The sequence below is a fragment of the Halichondria panicea genome, chromosome 1 (assembly GCF_963675165.1).
Source record: "Halichondria panicea chromosome 1, odHalPani1.1, whole genome shotgun sequence".
NCBI classification, from domain to species: domain Eukaryota; kingdom Metazoa; phylum Porifera; class Demospongiae; order Suberitida; family Halichondriidae; genus Halichondria; species Halichondria panicea.
Window position 1 is genome coordinate 11,612,568 of NC_087377.1, and position 20,070 is coordinate 11,632,637.

The 20,070-nt window shown below is 40.5% G+C and overlaps 2 protein-coding genes and 1 long non-coding RNA gene across 3 annotated transcripts; 1 reads left to right on the forward strand and 2 right to left on the reverse strand.

Moving 5' to 3' along the window:
• Nucleotides 1–809: 809 nt before the first annotated feature.
• Nucleotides 810–3,289, reverse strand: LOC135347224 (uncharacterized). Its single transcript, XM_064545088.1, has 6 exons — nt 3,112–3,289; nt 2,042–2,362; nt 1,724–1,990; nt 1,451–1,654; nt 1,190–1,384; nt 810–1,138 (listed from the first exon to the last, which is right to left on the reverse strand). Exons 1-6 carry the CDS (start codon nt 3,167–3,169, stop codon nt 1,026–1,028), a joined length of 1,158 nt encoding a protein of 385 aa, XP_064401158.1. The 5' UTR covers nt 3,170–3,289; the 3' UTR covers nt 810–1,025.
• A 4,084-nt stretch (nt 3,290–7,373) lies between these two features.
• Nucleotides 7,374–11,625, forward strand: LOC135347108 (mucin-2-like). The gene is made up of 7 exons (XM_064544987.1): nt 7,374–7,483; nt 7,545–7,865; nt 7,922–8,197; nt 8,258–8,440; nt 8,494–8,709; nt 8,835–9,038; nt 11,228–11,625. The coding sequence occupies exons 1-7, from the start codon at nt 7,432–7,434 to the stop codon at nt 11,482–11,484; spliced, it is 1,509 nt and encodes a 502-aa protein (XP_064401057.1). The 5' UTR covers nt 7,374–7,431; the 3' UTR covers nt 11,485–11,625.
• Nucleotides 11,581–18,180, reverse strand: LOC135347567 (uncharacterized). The gene is made up of 6 exons (XR_010398464.1): nt 18,088–18,180; nt 16,374–17,015; nt 14,620–14,750; nt 13,600–13,651; nt 13,347–13,459; nt 11,581–11,723 (listed from the first exon to the last, which is right to left on the reverse strand). It is a non-coding gene; the product is annotated as an uncharacterized LOC135347567 (long non-coding RNA).
• Nucleotides 18,181–20,070: the final 1,890 nt, after the last annotated feature.

The window sequence follows — 20,070 nt, forward strand, 5'->3', positions numbered from 1 at the left end:
TGTGCATTACACCCTAGCTTTCAATATAATCTATTGTTTTCATTGCAGCTTTCATTATTCAGTATCGGATACGTAATGTTGGCAATGTAAACAATAACACTGCATTGGTTCATATAATTATTTAAACTGATGAACAAAGAGTAAGAAAAAACAACAATTAAGAGAATTAATTATATATATATACAACAGTTACTGTTCTGTCAGATTCCTGCAGCAAATATAACTTATTGTAAATTTTTTTACCAGCACTAAAGCTTGTCAGGAAATAAGCCATGCAGAAGAAATCTCAAAAAGATACTCACCCATTTTAGCTTTCAGTACAATATTCCTCCCACTTGTAATCAATTATCTATTACTGAATTGCACCTCATATCATAATTATTGTCATCCGGAATTTGAACTCCTCTCTGTTATATAGCAACGTATATTTGCATGCATGTGCTTTTTGATTTCTTTACAACTGTTGGGCAGTCTAATCAACTTCAACATAAACACCATTCATGGTGTTTCTGGTGTTTCCTATGCAAACAATTTTATATAGTGAGAAGCTGAATGTATAGACACACAGTTCATTGTGTTGGTTTAATTGGGACTGAACTGATCGAACACTGAGAATAAATTATTATAATTTATAGGGCATGTATAGCTGTTGTATATACATCATAATAATAATTATTGTCACCTGCAGTTTCACCAACCAAAGGAATTGATATAACATGCATGCAGTATTATTCTCTGTGGCACTGAGACATCTATGTAATTATATATATACATAATATACCAAAATTGTAATTATATAGTCCTATGAACCGACATGTACAATGTATAGTGCAGCATCATAAAAACGCTAAATGACAATTCTTACAGTCCAACTGGTCCATATGCTTGGTTAATATTCAGTTCAATCTCCTCTTTGCATGACACTTCTTCATAAACAGGACCAGCTGGTACAGTGGGTCTTACGTTAGCTTGTCCATCAGCTGATGAGGAGTATACTGCCTTCTTATGAGAGCAAAGGTACATCACTATAGGAATCCAGTGAGGAATCCAATGATCATGAACAGAACTGCCGTGACAACCACACTAACGGAAACAGCAATTCCAAGGTCAGTACCAGTGAATAGAGTTGGGGATTGATCTGTATATAGGTGGTTCAATATATATACATGCAAGTAACGTAAACACTAACCTTTGCAGACCGTTTTCCCTGGATTCTTGTCCCACTCTCCTGTAGCTAGACAGGTAGCAGTCATTATCCCCTCAGGGAACAGTCCATCGTCACACTGAAAGGTCACTTGTGTACCAGGAATAGCTAGTACTGAATGATCACTTATGGTACCATTCTGTGGTGAGGATAGTAGAGCTGTGCACCTCATTGGAAGAGCTGGAATTATCGTGAGAAGTAAGCATATAATTATGCACTTACAAGCAAATTATTATTACGGCTCACGAGTTGTGGGGGACGGTTGGGTAAGTTGGCTACACTCAGTAGTCTCAGGATCTGGACTCCACATCAGTGTACTCTCACATGTAACCACTGAAACAGCAGATACATACCCAGCGTCACACTGGATGGTTACTATGGATTTTGGCAATCTGCTGGACACCGGTCCAAAGGCTCCGTTTGTAGAGTTGGTCAACATAGGACAGCCGCCTGAGAGGGAATCAGAAATTAATGTGACTGTATGTGTGTTCAATAATATTGATACTTGGCAGCTCTTACCAATCAAAAAGTTATACTCAGCAGTTGTACTGTTTCCAGCACAGTTGGTAGCTACAACACTGACAGTGTAGTCCACATTGTATTGAGCAGTCACAGTGACGGAGGTGGATGTGAGGACAGTAGCAGAGAGCTGGGCCGGAGGTGAGATGATCACTGTGTAGCTTCGATCACCAGTCTCAGTAGGAGGGTTCCAACCAACAGTTACACTAACTTTATCAGCTGAGCTACTCAGAATTGAGTCACTGACTCCATTTGGTGGTGTGGTAGCTGTAGAAAAGTATTGCAAAACTTACTTTGCATGCATAATTATAATCTCACTTGCTGTCAGTATGGTTAGTTCTTCCCTCAACTCAGGCTGCAATAAAGGAAGACAACTAATAGTGATTCCCTCCACCGCAGGGAAACTCAAACTGGAGATGATCGCTGAACTAGTAGAATTAAACATGATAAATGTAACGGTGTACTGATCTCGTTGGAATGGAAGTTCTGTTATGCTATCAAGTATCAAGTCCCTTGTTGGATCAGGTACGTCCCATTCCAGCAAAGCCCCAGGCACTGTACAAGTGAGTGAGATCACATCTCCAGCACAGGGGGTCTCAGTGTAGTCACGAGTCAGACCACCTAGCACCAAGGGTACACCTTTAGGAAGGAAATCTAGAATCAGATTTACAAACATGGACACTATAGACTCTAGTATAGGCAGGATACCCAAATTTATTTTCTCTCAATTTCAAGCTACCCTATAACTATAATTATTCTCAGAAATCTGGGGAATTTGGATAACAACGTAAATGATCCAGTGCATGACGTTTTATTTCTGCAATCTCACGTATCTATACTAATAGTACATAATTATACAGTATCTACAGTTCAGGCCCTACTGTTAGCAGTGAAGATGACCGTCTATAGCCTTGGCAAAGCCGAAGAAAAATAGCTTATAGAGTGAAGTGCTACAACAAACCTACATTTACTAATAAGTCAATTCTTTTGTACAGCTATAGCTCTGCATGTGTACATGCATGCACACTGAATTTATAGCTACTTTGTCTGTATTAATTGTTTGAAGAAATGTTCAGTTTTACGGAACATGTTACAAGATAAGTTTGCACATGCGTAAACAGTCAGTAGCCCTTTCTTCACTCGAGGCAGCCTTGTGGAGGAGGCTAATTGCATCTCTGATAAGCTAAAAGAAAAATTTTCCCTCAGACTCCCTTACTTAATTCATCTTCCCCAATAGCCATTAATCCTACGGTCATAATTATTCATTTGCAAAATAACGATTTCATAAGGTGAAACATGCAACGCGATTGTTCATTTGAGGGTACTTTTAATTTCAATCTCTCTGTTCTTACAGTGAATATTGATACCTATACACTACAGTGACTCACCAACCACTAAAACCCAAATAGTTCTAGATCTAGCCTCAGCTTGTGTCATCAGAGTCATTATGAAGATGCAGGGAGGATCTAAAGGTTACTTATAACCTATAGAAGGTCTCGATAGAAGGTAGAAGATGGGCTCTTTACTGTTTCTCTAGATCTAGACTACACCCACAAATTTAACACAAGCAATTTAGTGGTGTTTGTGTTCTTAAAATGTTATCTAGATTCTGCAATAGATCTAAAATGCAAGTAAAAGCAGTTACTATTATTCAGTTGTTTGTTGTTGCTGCAGGTAGGACTTAGGTATAATTGTGTGTTCATGCACTAGAACCTTGACTATAGCTATCATTATTTTTGTATGCAGCCACACTGACATCCACCTCCACTGTGTCCTGTCCTGATGACACTGTCACCTTCACCTGCACTCTGCCTGATAGTGTCATACGATGGATGGTCACTTCTCCACAACTACAAGTATTCACCATAACTTTAGACACCAGCAACATTGATGTCACACGAGGTAATCCAGCATTGCGTAGTGTTCTCACTGACTCCAGTGGACCTCTCACTGCCACTCTCACCTCACTGTCTGAGGCCTCTATTGTAGAGGGTACTATGGTGTTGTGTGAGGGAGAGAGCTCACGAGAGGGTCCTCTTACCATCACTGTGGCTGGTGAGTTGACTGCTCTTTGTTTTGTAACATTATATAAAAGCGTGGAACAAGTGATTAATATACCCACATGCAGATCCACCCTCACGTCCACCCTCACGTCCACTGAATTCAAGAGTATCCTCCACTCTAAACCAACTCAGCTCCTCTATTATCACTCTGGACTGGGACCCTCCCTCCTCTACTGGTGGTGTGTCAGTCAGCTATGTCGTCACCATCTCCCCAACAACTCTCTCCGGGTCACCAGTCACCGTGGAGACCACCTCAGCACAGATAACTGTTTCCTACAACACTCCCTACAATATGACCATCAAAGCTGTCAACTGTGTTGGAATAAGTCAAGAGAGTTTAATTGAGGATCTGAGTAAGCCATTTCATGGTCATAATATTATACAACAATCAGGTATACTTTTAATACAGTGGTGTGCCCCACACCGTTTACTGCTGCTGGTGTGACTATCACCAACACACCTCCGGTTACTATTAGTAGATCCATGCTCACCTTCACTTGTAGTGGAGACAATGAAGTGAGAACCTCAACCTGTGGCAGTAGTGGGTGGTCTCCTGACCCTGGGACCTTTGACTGCAGCAGTCCGATTACAGGTATCATATAGGGGCAATTAACTCTCTAAAAGGAATGTTGATCTCGTGCATTATATCAGCTGTGGTTCTCCTGCTGCACCGTCTAGAAGCAGTTTGGACATCACAATGGTGGGACACCACCCTTCTCACTGGGTTCACGAGGGACTGTTCCCCCTTGATGTGAGGACCAGTACATGCACTGATGTGGGGGTAGGGGAGAGTGGGTGGACACTCTTGGTGTGCAGAGAGAGGCCAGGTGAAATGTAGTTGGGCCAAGCCAACTTCTAGGCAGGCCGGTAAAAAAAATCTGGAGAGTGGGAGTTTTTAGACTCTTAAATTGTTAGGCTTCCTAAACCACACTGAGTTTTGTGGTAACCTTATGGAGTGGGTGGTTGTGGGTGTTTTTCTAGCAAAAGTGACTCGCTTGCATTCGTGAAGCGTGTAATTAAGTTGGCTTGGCCTTGTTCAGAGGGTTTTTGATTTCCTTCATTCTATAATTTCTGTGAATTGTATTAGCTTACGTACACCGCTTTCATTCCACACTTTCTTAACTATTCAATGGCAGGTTATTGGATGCTCGTGTTGAGCTAATTGAGATACAAACATGTACTCATACAGTCATTTTTTCTGACCGTCTCTATAGTCAACTGCACTCTTCCTGCTGAGATACAAACATGTACTCATACAGTCATTTTTTCTGACCGTCCCTATAGTCAACTGCACTCTTCCTGCTGAGCCCTGCAATGGTGCTATAGTGGACTATGAGAGGTTGAACGAGACAGTGTTGGAGGGAACAGTGCTGACCTACCAGTGTGACAATGGATTCTCACTGACTGGACCCAATACCATCACTTGCACTAATGCTGGAGTCTGGAGCACTGAGCCAGAGGAAATCATGTGTGTACTTATGACTGAAGGTGATGGATGAGCTTTGTAATTGTTTGCTTATCTACTACCGGTATTCCATCTCATAGTTTCTACTGTCGCTCCTTTGTTCTCCACTTCTGCAACTGTCGCTATCAGTGTGGTCATCACTTTCATTGTCACTCTAGTCATTGGATTCCTCACTGGACTCCTAGTGATGCATGTTTTCTCTCGTAAGAAGGCAGTACACTCCCCAGCAACTGAAGGACAAGCTAACGTAGGACCCACTGCACCAGCTGTTCCTGTTTATGAAGAGGTGTCACCCAAAGAAGAGATTAAACTCAACACAAACCAGGCGTATGGACCATTAGAACTGTAAAACTCATTCACTATAATATTCAATAGCATTCATTGCATTTGTTTTATAGGCCTATGTATAGACTCGCTACGTGTTTCATCTTGCCTGGAGATTGTCTCAATTGCATTCCCTATATAATACATCAGAGGAGGTTATTTTACTGTAAAACTTGCCATTGTTATAACGTAGTTTTTTTTACTAAAGTGGTGTGCTTTTTTTAAACCAAGTGATCAAACTCGACAGTTATTATAATTATGGTTCAGTGTGTGGAGTATAATTATATGTGCATTACACCCTAGCTTTCAGCTATTGTTTTCCTTGCAACTTTCATTATTCAGCATCGGATATAAATGTATATGTATACGTAATATTATTCATTCGAGAACAATGTAGCACTGCATCTGTTCACACATATTTAAACTGATGTACACATGTATGCTAATTTGCTTTGTACAATAATAAGAGAATATTAATTATACAACTGTCCAAAAATGTACCTGGAACTGCCCTTGAGCTTGAGACAGTGTGCACTGTTCTGTCCAACTTGCCCAGATTCCTGCAGCAAATATAAATCACAGTACATAAAGAAAAACTCAGTGCTAATGCCTCTCACCATGTTTTGCTTCACTCAAGGTATTAAGAGGGTTATATAATTATATATGTTATTATTGTTGTTTGCAATTGCTGTTGTTGGCTGTTGTGGAGGTGTTAATTGTTGGCGGTCTGTTTGCATGGTGGTACTGATTGTTGTAGTGCTCATAGTTTTTGTTATTATCACCAAAAACTTGAAAAGTGGAGCTTATAGAAGGATGTTTACGATTGTACAAAACCAATTGTTGTTTAAGACAAGTGAGACAATGGAGATTTTGTAACTTGCTCTAGAGGCCACATTGACTGGCAGTCAATCAGGCTTATAGAGAAATCAAATATATGCAGAGTATAGCTTGCTACTTGATCTTGATTGTGAACCGTTTGTTTACTTATCATAATGGTCATGATTGCATTCATCTCTATTGTCAACAGAACAGTATCCTTTATGATCACAACAGCTGGCTAAACAAACACTAACAGGTTACTCAGCCCACAGCTATTTACTGAAGTCAGCAATTTAGCAAATGTTTCATTAACGATCTTTACTTTTGGAAAACTTTTTCAGGACAACTCTACAGATATAGCAGATATAGGGCTCTGGGTATAGGGTATGGTAAACACAAGGTTAATATTAGATCTCTTTTTTCGTACCCACACTGACACAGTAAATTACCCACTGTCTCATGGCTGGAGAAGTATAATCTAATCTAGGATGTAAAGATGGTTTTATATTTGCCCTGTGGTGATTGAAGCTGTTCTACTACAGAGGCCTCATTAGCGTCCAACACCAACACGAGTGTGGCGTGTCCTGCATGGAGAGGCAGTTCTGCTCACATGCTCTAAGCCTGCCCTGCATTGATATGGCAAGTGGATCCTCCAGCGATGTCTGGGTTCAAAGTACATTCTTTATTGGTTCTCAAGTTGGTCGAAGGAGGGACACATTAGGATCTGGAGTGATCATGCTGTTCTGTTCTTGTGAGCAATGATGGTGGAACTCTGATGTCCACCCTAATCAACCTCAGTGAAGTGTCTGTACTGGAAGGAACCAATAATTTTATTACCTGTACTACTACCAATAATTATATTTATATAGATCTAGTTCTGTATAATTATGGTTGACTTCTTCCATATTATAATTATACTCAACATTCTGATGTGGTTTTTCTGACTTCCTCAATAGAGGGTGTGTTTCATATCATAAGTGATCAATAAACTTAAGCTTGTTGTTGTACCAGCTAGTTATATATATATAGCTCCTGCAATGCAAGTACAGGCAGTTATTATCAGCATCCAGCTGTTTAGTCTTGCTGCAGGTAAGTTACACATAGATCATCATCTATACATGTGTTCACTGGAACACACAATTTGTTTCAGCCACACTGACATCCACCCCCACTGTGGCCTGTCCTGATGACACTGTCACTTTCACCTGCACTATGCCTGGTAGTCTCATACGATGGGATGTCACTCCACCACAACAAGCTACATTCAGCATAACTTTAAGAACCAACGACAACATTAACACTGATGAAACACGAGGTATTCCAGCATTCCGTGGTGTTCTCACTGACTCCAGTGGAGGAATGGTTACTGCCACTCTTACCTCACTGTCTGAGGCCTCCACTGTGGAGGATACTATGGTGGAGTGTGTGGGAGGGAGCTCACGAGAGGGTCCTCTCACTATCACTGTGGCTGGTGAGTTCTTTGTTCGGAACAAAACATTGTGGAACAAGTAATTAATGCACCCACAGATCCACCCTCCCCTCCCCTCAACCCAATAGTATCCTCCATTCTAAACCAACCCAGCTCCTCCATTATTACTCTGGAGTGGGACCCTCCCTCCTCTACTGGTGGTGTGTCTGTCAGGTATGTCCTCATTATCTCTCCAACATCTCTCTCCGGGTCACCAATCACCGTGGAGACCACCTCCACACAGATCACTGTCTCCTACAACACACACTACAATGTGATGGTCAGAGCTGTCAACTGTGTTGGAATGAGTCAAGAAAGTCAAATAGTTGATCTTAGTAAGCTATTTCAAGGTCGTGCGTACAGATATAGTCATGTAGTCCTTCTCTTTACTAAAGTTGTATGCCCCACACCGTCTACTGCTGTTGGTGTGATCATCACTAACACACCTCCTGTCACTATTGGTGGATCCATGCTCACCTTCACTTGTAGTGGAGACAATGAAGTGAGAACCTCAACCTGCGGCAGTAGTGGGTGGTCTCCTGACCCTGGGTTCTTTGACTGTGGCATCCCAGTTACAGGTATCATACATGGGCAATTAACTCTCTAAAGGAATGTTGATCTCATGTATTAGATCCCCCAATCGCCTGTAGCCCTCCAGTTGCACCATCTAGAGGTAGTGTGAACATCAGTGGTGGGACACCACCCTTCTCACTGGGTTCAATGGTAATCTATGGCTGTGACAATGGACTGTTCTCCCTTGATGTGAGAACCAGTACATGCACTGATGTGGAGGGTAGGGGAGAGTGGGTGGAGAATCCTGGGAGCTTTGTGTGCAGGGAGAGGCCAGGTATATAGTCTACATCAATTTTCTGTTCATTTTTTCGCTGTGTCTATAAGTGAACGTACTGCACTGTACCTGTCATACCACCGGTGCTATATAGTATATCCTATGTACGTTGCATTTCACCACAGTCAACTGTTCTTTACCCTTGGAGCCATCCAACGGAACTATAGTGGACTATGAGATGTTGAATGAGACAGTGTTGGAGGGAACAGTGCTGACTTACCAGTGTGACAATGGACTCCCATTGACTGGACCCAACACCATCACTTGCACTAATGCTGGAGTCTGGAGCACTGAGCCTGAGGCAATCATGTGTGTGTTACCAACTGAAGGTGAGAGTAATGAACCTGAGGCACATAGCAACCACGGGGTTATGGTAATCCCTTGCGGTCTGTTTGTCTGTGTTATTTTAAGTCTGCTTACCTGTGTAAATTATTTTAAGATTAAATTTTTTCCTAATATATAGTAACTTGTAACAACAATGTACATTATTTTTAACAATGGTTTGCTTAGTCACAATCAGTAACCACGATTATTTTTTGATAATAATACTACATTGTATAGATCTACTATTAATAGCTAGTACATTGTATACCGGTATACAATGTCACATGCTCCAAGGTTTGCAGCAACATTGAAGTTACCAACAAGTCAGTTAACCGATTTTGTCTGGAAAAGCATTTTCGTTCGAAGTAACATTTTTCTGGAGACGCAAGCAAGCTAGTGTCCTATGCTAGCTAATCAATCACATGTCACCCGCTTGGGAAAATCTGAAATAAACCCTGCACTGGTGGTTTGTAACATTTCGGACTTGTTTGCTGTCTCTGCTGTGATCCTAGTCCCATGCTAGCCTCCTTCACTGGCCTCCCCTGAAGAGAAGGCCTGCTACTGACTGCTTGCATGCGCACGCGCAAAATTAGTGGACATTTTTTCCCGTACAAATTCCTATAATTATATTAAATACTGAATTTATCAGAGAAACTATCTTGACAAAGAATACACTAATTGTTAAAGTCATACACAGAGCTATATATAGCTAGCTAGCTAGAGACAGAGCTGTAGGTTTGTTGTACAGCTATTTTCTTTTAGTCTCGAATACCCCTCAACCTAAAAGCTTTTAGGTTGAGGCGGGTATTCGAGACTAATTTTCTTTCTGATAGAGTCAGTAGCAGTAGTATAATTATAATTTTTAGTAGACTTTTCACCAGAAGCATTATAGATGGGCGTGGCCTGTCCATATATAGCAGCTTTCACTCTGTTCAGACGATTGTCATCCGCACACTGTTGCAGGCTGTGAGTCTTTTGTTAACATAGCAGGCTACGGGTAGCTATCAGAATGCTATCAGATGGGCTAGAAATTAACCTTCTATCGAACTTTCTATCTACTTCACTTCCGTTCTTTGTGATGTCATTGTTTTACTGAGCATACACGTTGTTGCATGGTTAACGCATGCGCAAGAGCAGTCGATATCAGGCCCACTCTTCAAGGAAGTGTGGCCTTGGATCGAGGCTAGTCCCATGCATGCACTGCATGCATGTCTGACTATGCACCATCATCTACCATAATTGTGTCCAATAACCGTTTTCAAACGTAAGCCTTATTGTCTTCTGCATGACTGTAATTTATTGCCCTATACTTGCATGCTGCCATGTTCATACATACACACCGGACATTTTGGTAGGTGTTTTTAGATGGCCAAATTTAAAACCGTCAAATTAAAAGTTTTCCGGTGGACCCAACGCATTGCAGCAGTAGCCACACGCCTAAGATGCCAAATGCATATAGGTGCCAACTTTCCAGGATTTAACACTCTTATCCCGAAAAGAAACTTCTATTCACCTAGATATTCCAGATTTTCAAGGTTACTGCTTCTAATTAGCTGTGTTACTATCCAATAAAACTTATCAAGCCTGGAAAAGTTAAAAAAAACTACTGCTTGAATCTTTTAACAATGAACAGAAACAGCTTTACACAAGAGAACTTATAGCTTAAGCATCCAATAAGTGGGCGTGAAGAGAGCTGAGCAGTATGTGATGCTGCTGGGACGGCATCCCCACAACAATTCATGAGATTGTAGGAAAACATGGAAGAATTATAGATATGAATTGTTGCACTGCACTGAAAATCAGAGGAATTATTGTGAATTTCTCCTTGGGCCAGTCGCTCAGGGGGGGCTATATAACACCCTTATACGTTTTGAAACTTGGCTGCATTAGGAAGTTGGCACCTATTATATGCAAATGGCTCATCCGCCAAATATTCTAGTTAGCTATAATTATAGTATTACTAGATTAATGTTTTGTGAGCAAGGATCAATTTCAAATATAAAAAATTAAAACCTAAATTAGTACTGGTAATTACACACAGAACGCAGATTGCAAGAGGTAAATTAATTTTTCTGCTGATTTGGTTCACCACAAAATATTCTAGTAACAATACAACCCCGTGTACTGATACTCTGGGTGTGATATACAACTGCCTCAGGCTTCTATCCCAATATTTATTGCTAATCCTTCACAGCTGCCACCCTATCAACTGGTGTAACTATTGCCATCAGTGTTACTACTACTTTCGTTGCCATTACTATCCTTGGATTTCTCACTGGACTCCTAGTGATGTATTCGTTTATGCGTAAGAAGGCAGTGTACTACACAAGAAAAACAGCATTATCTGTTGTAGAACCCACTAAACCAGTTGGTCCTGTTTATGAGGAGGTGTCACCCAAAGAGGAGATTGAACTGAACACTAACCAGGCGTATGGACCACTAGGACTGTGAATTAAACTTCATGCTACTGACTTTTGTACTAACTATCATCATGCATACATAATGTTTTCTAGCCAGCAGTATAATTATATGCATATGTTTCACCTGCTGTACAGTGCTAACCATTATTTTAAACAGTTACTGTAATTATTATAGCAATTACATAATAATGTTTGTTAATAAAAATGTATAATAATATGCACAACATTGAGGGAAGCTACAGTTACTGTTCTGTCAAACTGTCCAGATACCTGCAGTTAATAATAAAGGAAGTGCATTACATCTGCCATATGAAGTTAGGAAAGTAAGTAAATTATTGGTTTGTTATAAGAGACACTTCATGCACGTCAAACAAAATAATGTGCACCCCCTCAGATTTCAACGAAACCTGGCATAAATGATATGTACATACCTTTCCACAATAAATTATATGAATCAGCCACACCTTTCAGAGAGGAACATCTGAGTACTCTCTAAGTAATGTCATGTCACAATGGAATGTACGACGTACACTGTATATACAAGCTAACAAAACCATAAAACCATGATTATTATAATCGTGCCACATCCGCTATCTCCGTTTAGCCACAACATTTGCTTGCTGCTCAACTGCAGGTAACGTTTCATTATTTGCTGCCTCCTATTCAAGTCACCTGATACTTGTGAGCAATCTCATTGGTCAGACAGTCTCGTTTAGGAAGGGCAACTGATTCATGAGACACACGTTGCCAATTTTATCCCCATAATAATGTAATATGGCTTCTTAGTTCATAGAACACATTAACTTCTGATGATTCAGATAAAAACTGATTAATTCACCATACTCCTTATGATATAGTCTTTCAGATGACACGTTTAAAGGGGGTGGGCACTCAAAAGGTTAAAGGGTCAAAGCTCATTTGTTGTAACATTTAATTACTCAAAAATGGCGTCTTTAGTTACTATTGTCCGCCTTTTACAACTTAATTTCGTGATGGCATCAGAAGATATGGACATTGAAATATAAAAGTGAACTGCAGTTATTGACACGACTGGGTCATTCCATAAGAATTGCCTATAGCTAAAGGGTGACCTTTCAGAATTCTCCGAAGCATCACGTATAGATAGAGCAAATAATTAACACACATAAGAATTTATTTATTGCTTCTGAGGTAAGGCCACCTCTTAAAAGAAAAACAACTTATGATCAGAGTGTTTCCAGAGTGTATTTATGTAACAACTAGGGTTTCACAATGTTGTGTGGCCAGATTATGGGATAACGTTTAACAATTAATTTTGGTTTGATTGAAAGGTATACTGTATATAGCGGATAATTTTCGTTGGTGCAATTTTCACAAACTGTATTCGTACAGGTCGGGATGGTGACGTGATGAAAAATTTCTCAGTTTTAATTTTTGTAGCCACTGATACGAAACTTTCCACCATACAAAAATAACCCACTATAAGATAATTGGCAGAAATTATGCTCTATAGCATATAGGTGGCTGGGTCACCAACATTTTAGTGAATTTTGAAGGACTCGTAAATAATTATGATACATGGGGCTAAAATTGGGTGTGGTTATTAGTATGTATGTTTCACTGAAATCTGAGGGGGTGCTCATTTTTTGTGGTGACTAAATTGAGGAATGTCCCATAAACGAAGTAAGTACTTTAAGTGACACAAATTCACACAATGTACGTATATATGGTATACAGTGGAAGTTTAGCCTAAGCTGAGTGGGTTTGGCTGTAAGTTAACTTATAATTAAGGGTCATACTGAATGACACAATAAACATACGTGGGTACAGTAACAATTGTCCTGTATAAGGAAAGTTGGACTTGAGCCTATGTCATGCCATACAGTGCTATCATGATATTACACAAAGACTCACATTGGATTATGTTGTTCTATTCTCCCTCTGAGGATCATTCTCCCCAGCAGCTGACAGAGTGAGGTGAGACAGTCCACTCCAACAGACTGCATGCACCAGGCATTGTCACTGCTCTGTGGTGGATGAGGGTATATGGAGTATGTAGATCTACATTTATTTATCAATATTGGAAAAAAGGACACAAAGTGTTTTGGAGCAAACCTACGATATTGAAAGTAATGGCTCCTATACACACAGTCCTAATATAACTCACCAGTCCATAGAAGATACAGCTCACTCACTCAGTAACTGGCAAACACTGGCAACTGTGGACAGAGAAAGGGAGAGAGCAACATTGAACACATTCAAAAAAAAAAGTGAGAGAGAAAATTTCAAGGGAATTGGAGGAGGGAAATTTTTTTAGTACAATTATTATACGTTAATTTACATCATACGCTGTACTCAACACTTGGACACTTGGATCCTTGTGTATCACTAGTTATCACTACTTTTAATTTATACCACATGCACATCTACAAAAGTACCCTTATCACACACATTATTGTACATGATCAGTACACCTAATCTACACAACATCAACATACCTTTATCCCATACCCCACTACACCCTCAATCACATAGCATATCCACACACATATCACACCCTAACCCAGCAGAGCCTTGCAGTTCTCTTCTCACTCTCTTGCAGCTACCAATAGCTAGCGTTCTAGTGCAGAGCTAACTACTAAGTAGAGTATAGCAACACTCCATGGACAAGTTTTACTACGCACTCTTCTGAAAAGGCTGCAATGGTATTCCAAGTAAGCAAAGTAGGCATAACTAGAGAAAGAAGCTTTATTTTGCAAATCCACGAGTTAAAATCCAAGAAAACGTTACTAGATGCCTATAGAAACTCAGTTCATTGATCATTGAGCAGCTGTAGCAGTCTACACACACAGACAAACAAACAAACAGACACACAAACACACTACCGTATACCTCACTTGCGCATGCGCACCGAGGCATAATTATTATACTCTGCCTCAATTTATATCACACAACACATTCACAAGCTGTACTCAACACTTGGACACATGTGCACATTGTCATAGTCATTTTGACACAGATAACACCCCGTAGTTTACATTTATACCACATGCACATGTACAAAGTATCCTTATCACACACATCTTTGTACATGATCAGTACACCTAATCTACACAACATACCTTTATCCCATACCCCACTACACCCTCAATCACATAACATATCCACACACATCACACACCCTCACCCCTTCTTCTCCCACAGCTCTCCTGGCTTGTGATAGTGTGAGTCCATACATCCTCCCCTCCTCATTTCGGGGGCCAGTGAACCACACGATTGAGTTTTGAAAAAGATATACGGGGCGCGGGAGGACTGGGACTGGGAGTATTAAAGAGGTGTCTTATATACGAAATAGGTGTCCTATATATGAAAAAGGTGTACTATAGTATTAAAGAGGTGTCTTATATACGAAATAGGTGTCCTATATACGAAAAAGGTGTACTATAGTATTAAAGAGGTGTCTTATATACGAAATAGGTGTCCTATATACGAAAAAGGTGTACTATAGTATTAAAGAGGTGTCTTATATACGAAATAGGTGTCCTATAATTATATGAAAAAGGTGTACTATAGTATTAAAGAGGTGTCTTATATACGAAATAGGTGTCCTATATATGAAAAAGATGTACTATAATTAAAGAGGTGTCTTATATACGAAATAGGTGTCCTTTAAAAGGTGTTTATATACTAAATATGTGTCCTATATATAGGTGTCTTAAATATAAATGTGTGTGTGTGTGTACGTGTGTGTGTGTGGAGGGTTAGGATTAACTTGTTCTAAACTTTCTTTGCTATTCTCTTTTAGGGCAGTGAAGTTTATTATGCCTCGGTGCGCATGCGCAAGCAAGGTATACGGTAGTGTGTTTGTGTGTCTGTGTGTCTGTGTGTGTATAGACTGCTACAGCTGCTCAAAGATGAATAAAGTGCAAGTAAGAGTTTCTATAGGCTTCTAGTAATGTTTTCTTGGATTTTAATTTCAAAATAATGCTTCGTTCTCGAGTTATGCCTAGTTTTGCTTACTTGGAATGCCATTGCAGCCTTTTCAAGAGTGCGTAGCAAAAATTTTTCACCGAGTGTTGCTACTCTACTTAGTAGTTAGCTCTGCACTAGAATGCTAGCTGTTGGTATAGCTTCAAGGGTGAGAAGAGAGCTGCAAGGCTCTGCTGACGCAGCCATTAATTTTAGACTTGAACTTTTGGCATCGATAGTTTTTAACAACAATCATGGTTGATCATTACCTACTCTTTGAGTTTCCGTTTCCCTTGTGATTCTGCCTGCATGCAAGCAATTAATGCAAAAGCTATTAATTTTATGTCATGTAGCTTTGGCACCTCACCGAGGCATTAGCACCCGCAGTGCTTTCACTATTAGAATATAAGGCAGAAAGGCAGCTTATGCAGCATGTGAAAACTGTAAATTCTACTATTACTTACAGTATATGTAAAATGGTAGGTGGGGACCGGTGGGGCTACAGAAATAAACCATAGATAGTAGAGGAAGGGGATTGGAAACGGGATCACGTGAGCTTACATTTGCAACGTAAATATTACACAATCAGCAATAAGTATAGGTTATATAACGTCATGTAAGAGGGATGTACAGCTAATGTACAACTCGAGCCCGAAGGGCGTATATAGCTGTACACCCCTCTTGCAACAGTCCGCATGTCAACCAATAGACACCTTGAGGTGTGATTTCACTGGTTTTGAGGTCAAGAGAAGGTTTTGAAAAGAAGCAAATGAGAGTAATACTAGGTAAGTAAATGTATGAAGAGCCCTAAAACTTGTCCTTTAGGTTTGGCAAGGTACAAAATGAAAAATTATTACTACTGTGTGTGTGTGTGCATGCGTGCGTGAGTGATAAGGATCTCAACTAACAATTTGTGCTACAGAAATACCTGGCTAGCTTGTCCATATTTGTGTTCAAAGCACAGAAACTCACCACTTAAGTCTTTGTGGATGTGCTGCTTGACCAGCTGCACTCCCCTGGTCTGTGTGACCACCCTCCAGGTCTCCTCAGCCACATAGTACCTGAGGGGGGGGGAGAGATAGTGAAATACAGTGGAACAATAACGAAGGACCCTACAAATTTCCTATGCAAAATAATTCCAAGTGAAGCAAGGCTCTAATCAGATTAATTTTAGTGGTGGTAGCTAGCTAGTGGACACATTCATTAGAACCTTAATTTGGTTGTTGCAGACAGTACGGTTAATTGACTTCAAAGTTGGACTAGTTACAATCTGCAAGGACAATTAACCTCTCTACCGTGGTGAAAAACCTACTGTAAAGAATACACGTAAAATGAAGTACAAATGGTATATGCATCAGTCAACAAACACAGTCTGTACTAGGGTGGGTGGATTTGGTAAAGACTTCAGAATGGATAAGCAACAATCACACTGAGCCCAACAGACGGTAAAGATACACTCTACAATAAACATTAAGAATTAAGGGTCGTAGCTTTGATGGAGGCCCTACTACCATTAGTTGATGAACATGATTATTACTGGTTGGCTGGTAGCAAGTATCGATCACTATGGGTATAGGTGTGGTTGTCTCTCCTCTGATCTGTGGACATACACAACTGGAAGGGATTCAGAGAATAAAATATTTCATGCTTGATAAAGGGAACTTCCAGTATATTGGTGTATTCGAAGAAGTACGTACCAAAGTACATGTATGTTAGAATGAATGGCTTGTACACCGTCTCACTTTTAGTTTATACTCATTACCACTAATTAACATGCCAATCACTTCTAACATAGATAAAGTAAAGGGATTGGAAATGGAAGCGGTACAATCCATGTTTCCCGGTGGTTTAATCGAGGCCGTTATTCTACATGCAGTGGCGTAGCCAGGATTTTGAATTTTGGATTGGGAAGGGGGCAGGGCTCAAATTGTTGAAGCATAGACGCTGAAGTTTATTCACTAAAAAAAGGTCATCACTTTTCCTCAGCAGTAAGCATGCGCATCAGATGGCCCTGCCCACATATCCATTACATGACATCATTCTAGTAACTATGCATACAGTACTGCAGAATAGATCGACAGATTACAGTTTCAAGCTAAGTTGCAGTTGATGGAGCACAAAAGGAGGGGGGCTCTAGCCCTGTCAGCTCCCCCTCTGCCTACCCCACTGACATGAAGAAAATTAATTGCAACGGACTAGAACCAGTCACTATAGTGTCTGTGAGGGCGAGTAGCGTTGTTAGAGGTGCTGTATTGATGGTTTATATAGAGGACCTTTGGATGCAAGTCATGCAGTAAAACCCCAAATACCAAAATAACTGTGTTTTGTGTCTTGGGTGAGATCCAGAGGGGGCAATTTTCTGCCAGCCAATCTTAATCCAGCTAAAGGAGATATAGTGCTAATAAAACCTTCCTGATGCTGTTAATGTAAGACGCAGCTTACCTCCCAATAACAGCACGAAGCACTGGTAAAAACTGTTTATACAATACCTGCCTGAATGATCGTCTCTTAGAGCAGAGTTTTAAGTCAACGCTATCGTTTCCATGCACTAATTAAAAAGTGAAACACAGATGAGATCAAGGGTATTCTAATCACAAGCATCAAGTCTATGTACGTTAGCACGTGATCCGCTTCTGTTTCCAATCCCTTTAATAATCTATGCTTCTAACAGTGACTGCATACTCACCAGCCTCACAAATAGTCAGAGTTTCTGAGAGATCTCATTGAGATGATCTGCCAGCTCCAGCAACTCTTCATCCATAATTGGTCAATCACTTCAGACAAAACAAGGTAAAGACCCACTACACAATAAACACCAAGTGAGACAAGGGTGTACTAGCTCTCTGATAAAGGGTCATGCAATCTCTACAACTATTATTTGATGTAATTATTACATGATGATAAAGGGTCACAGTAGAAAAAGACATAGCTTGCAGCTAGAGTATAGTCTACTGCTTTTCATGTATGCCACCATCACTCCAGCATGATGTTTAGTTAACACTTGAACTAAGTTAAATCAACTTCTCTAATCGATTTTTTACTTGTCTAGTTGATTTGGTAAAGAGTGTTAACTAAATATATGAAAAATAACATTGTTTACAGTTGGGGAACTTAGCTTAGTTAAATCATAGAGCTAGATGTAGCTCTGTCATAATGTCTTGGCCTAATTTCCTATTTTTTTACTTTTGCTTTATAGACACAGAGCTACAAGTGAGTCCAATACAGCATCTAAAATATATATACTAGATCTAGCTACATAAACTTCAACAGAGGCCTCTCTGGTATCCAACAGCAGTGTTGCATGTCCTGGAGAGGCAGTTCTGTTCACATGCTCTGTGCCTGGTGATATGTCTAGTGTACTGAGATGGCAAGTCAATCCTCCAGCAGAGTCTGGGTTAATGACTATGCAAAGTACACTCTTCCTTGGTTCTCTAGTCGGTCGAAGGGACACATTTGGATTTGGAGTGATCATGTTTGAGGCTGTTCTTGTGAGCAGTGACGGAGTAAACCTGACTTCTACTCTCATCAACCTCAGTAAAGTGTCTGTACTGGATGGAAGCATTGTCACCTGTGTACTTTAAATGGTATTACAGTTGTTGAACTACAGCAGACAATATTGGTTGCTGGTGAGGAGCTATCTTTACTATTATTCTTGGGTTTAGTGGAGAGGTTGGATTACCTGTGTGTGACATCAATAAGAGAGTGTGCTAGATTAAATCTAAAAACTCACTGTCTGAGGCCTCAATTGTAGAAGGTACTATGGTGTTGTGTGAGGGAGCAAGCTCACAAGAGGGTCCTCTCACTATCACTGTGGCTGGTGAGTGGCTGATGGAGTGCATACATATGCATGCATGTACACATGCACTGTCAGTTTTATCAATACACTCATGCCAGATTCACCCTCCCCTCCACTGAATCCAAGGGTGTCCTCCTCAGCCCAAAACTAACTCAGCTCCTCTATTATCACTCTGGACTGGGACCCTCCCTCCTCTACTGGTGGTGTGTCTGTCAGCTATGTCGTCACCATCTCCCCAATACCTCTCTCCGGGTCACCAGTCACCATGGATACCACCTCAGCACAGATAACTGTCTCCTACAACACACCCTACAATGTGACCATCAAAGCTGTCAACTGTGCTGGAATGAGTCAAGAGGGTTCTATTGTTGATTTGAGTAAGCTATTTCATGGAATGTCGTCATTGGTTGTATTTGGTTGTAGACTCATTCCAGTGTAACAGTCATGACATACAAAGTATTCCTCCTACTTAATGCAGTTGTGTGCCCCATACCGTCTGCTGCTGCTGGTGTTACCATCATCAACACATAATTATGATACAGATATTTTCTGACCGTCCATATAATTATAGTCAACTGCACAGTACCTGTTGAGCCCTGCAACGGTGCTATAGTGGACCATGAGAGGTTGAACGAGACAGTGTTGGAGGGAACAGTGCTGACTTACCAGTGTGACAATGGACTCTCATTGACTGGACCCAACACCATTACTTGCACTAATGCTGGAGTCTGGAGCACTGAGCCTGAGGCAATCATGTGTGTACTTATGACTGAAGGTGATATATATATAGATGAGCTTTGGAATTGTGTGTACACTGTATGGTCTCCACTAAACCCAAGAATATCCTCCACTCTAAATCATCCCAGTTCCTCT

Excerpts from the sequence above, each read along its gene's own strand:
- LOC135347108 (XM_064544987.1), top strand. The coding sequence starts at position 7,432 with ATGCAAGTACAGGCAGTTATTATCAGCATCCAGCTGTTTAGTCTTGCT. Across the intron at positions 8,710-8,834 it reads TGTGTGCAGGGAGAGGCCAG|TCAACTGTTCTTTACCCTTG; the intron begins GTATATAGTCTA and ends ATTTCACCACAG. Across the intron at positions 9,039-11,227 it reads GTGTGTGTTACCAACTGAAG|CTGCCACCCTATCAACTGGT; the intron begins GTGAGAGTAATG and ends AATCCTTCACAG.
- LOC135347224 (XM_064545088.1), bottom strand. The coding sequence starts at position 3,169 with ATGACTCTGATGACACAAGCTGAGGCTAGATCTAGAACTATTTGGGTT. Across the intron at positions 1,991-2,041 it reads ACTAACCATACTGACAGCAA|CTACCACACCACCAAATGGA; the intron begins GTGAGATTATAA and ends ACTTTTCTACAG. Across the intron at positions 1,385-1,450 it reads CCAACCGTCCCCCACAACTC|CTCTTCCAATGAGGTGCACA; the intron begins GTGAGCCGTAAT and ends CGATAATTCCAG.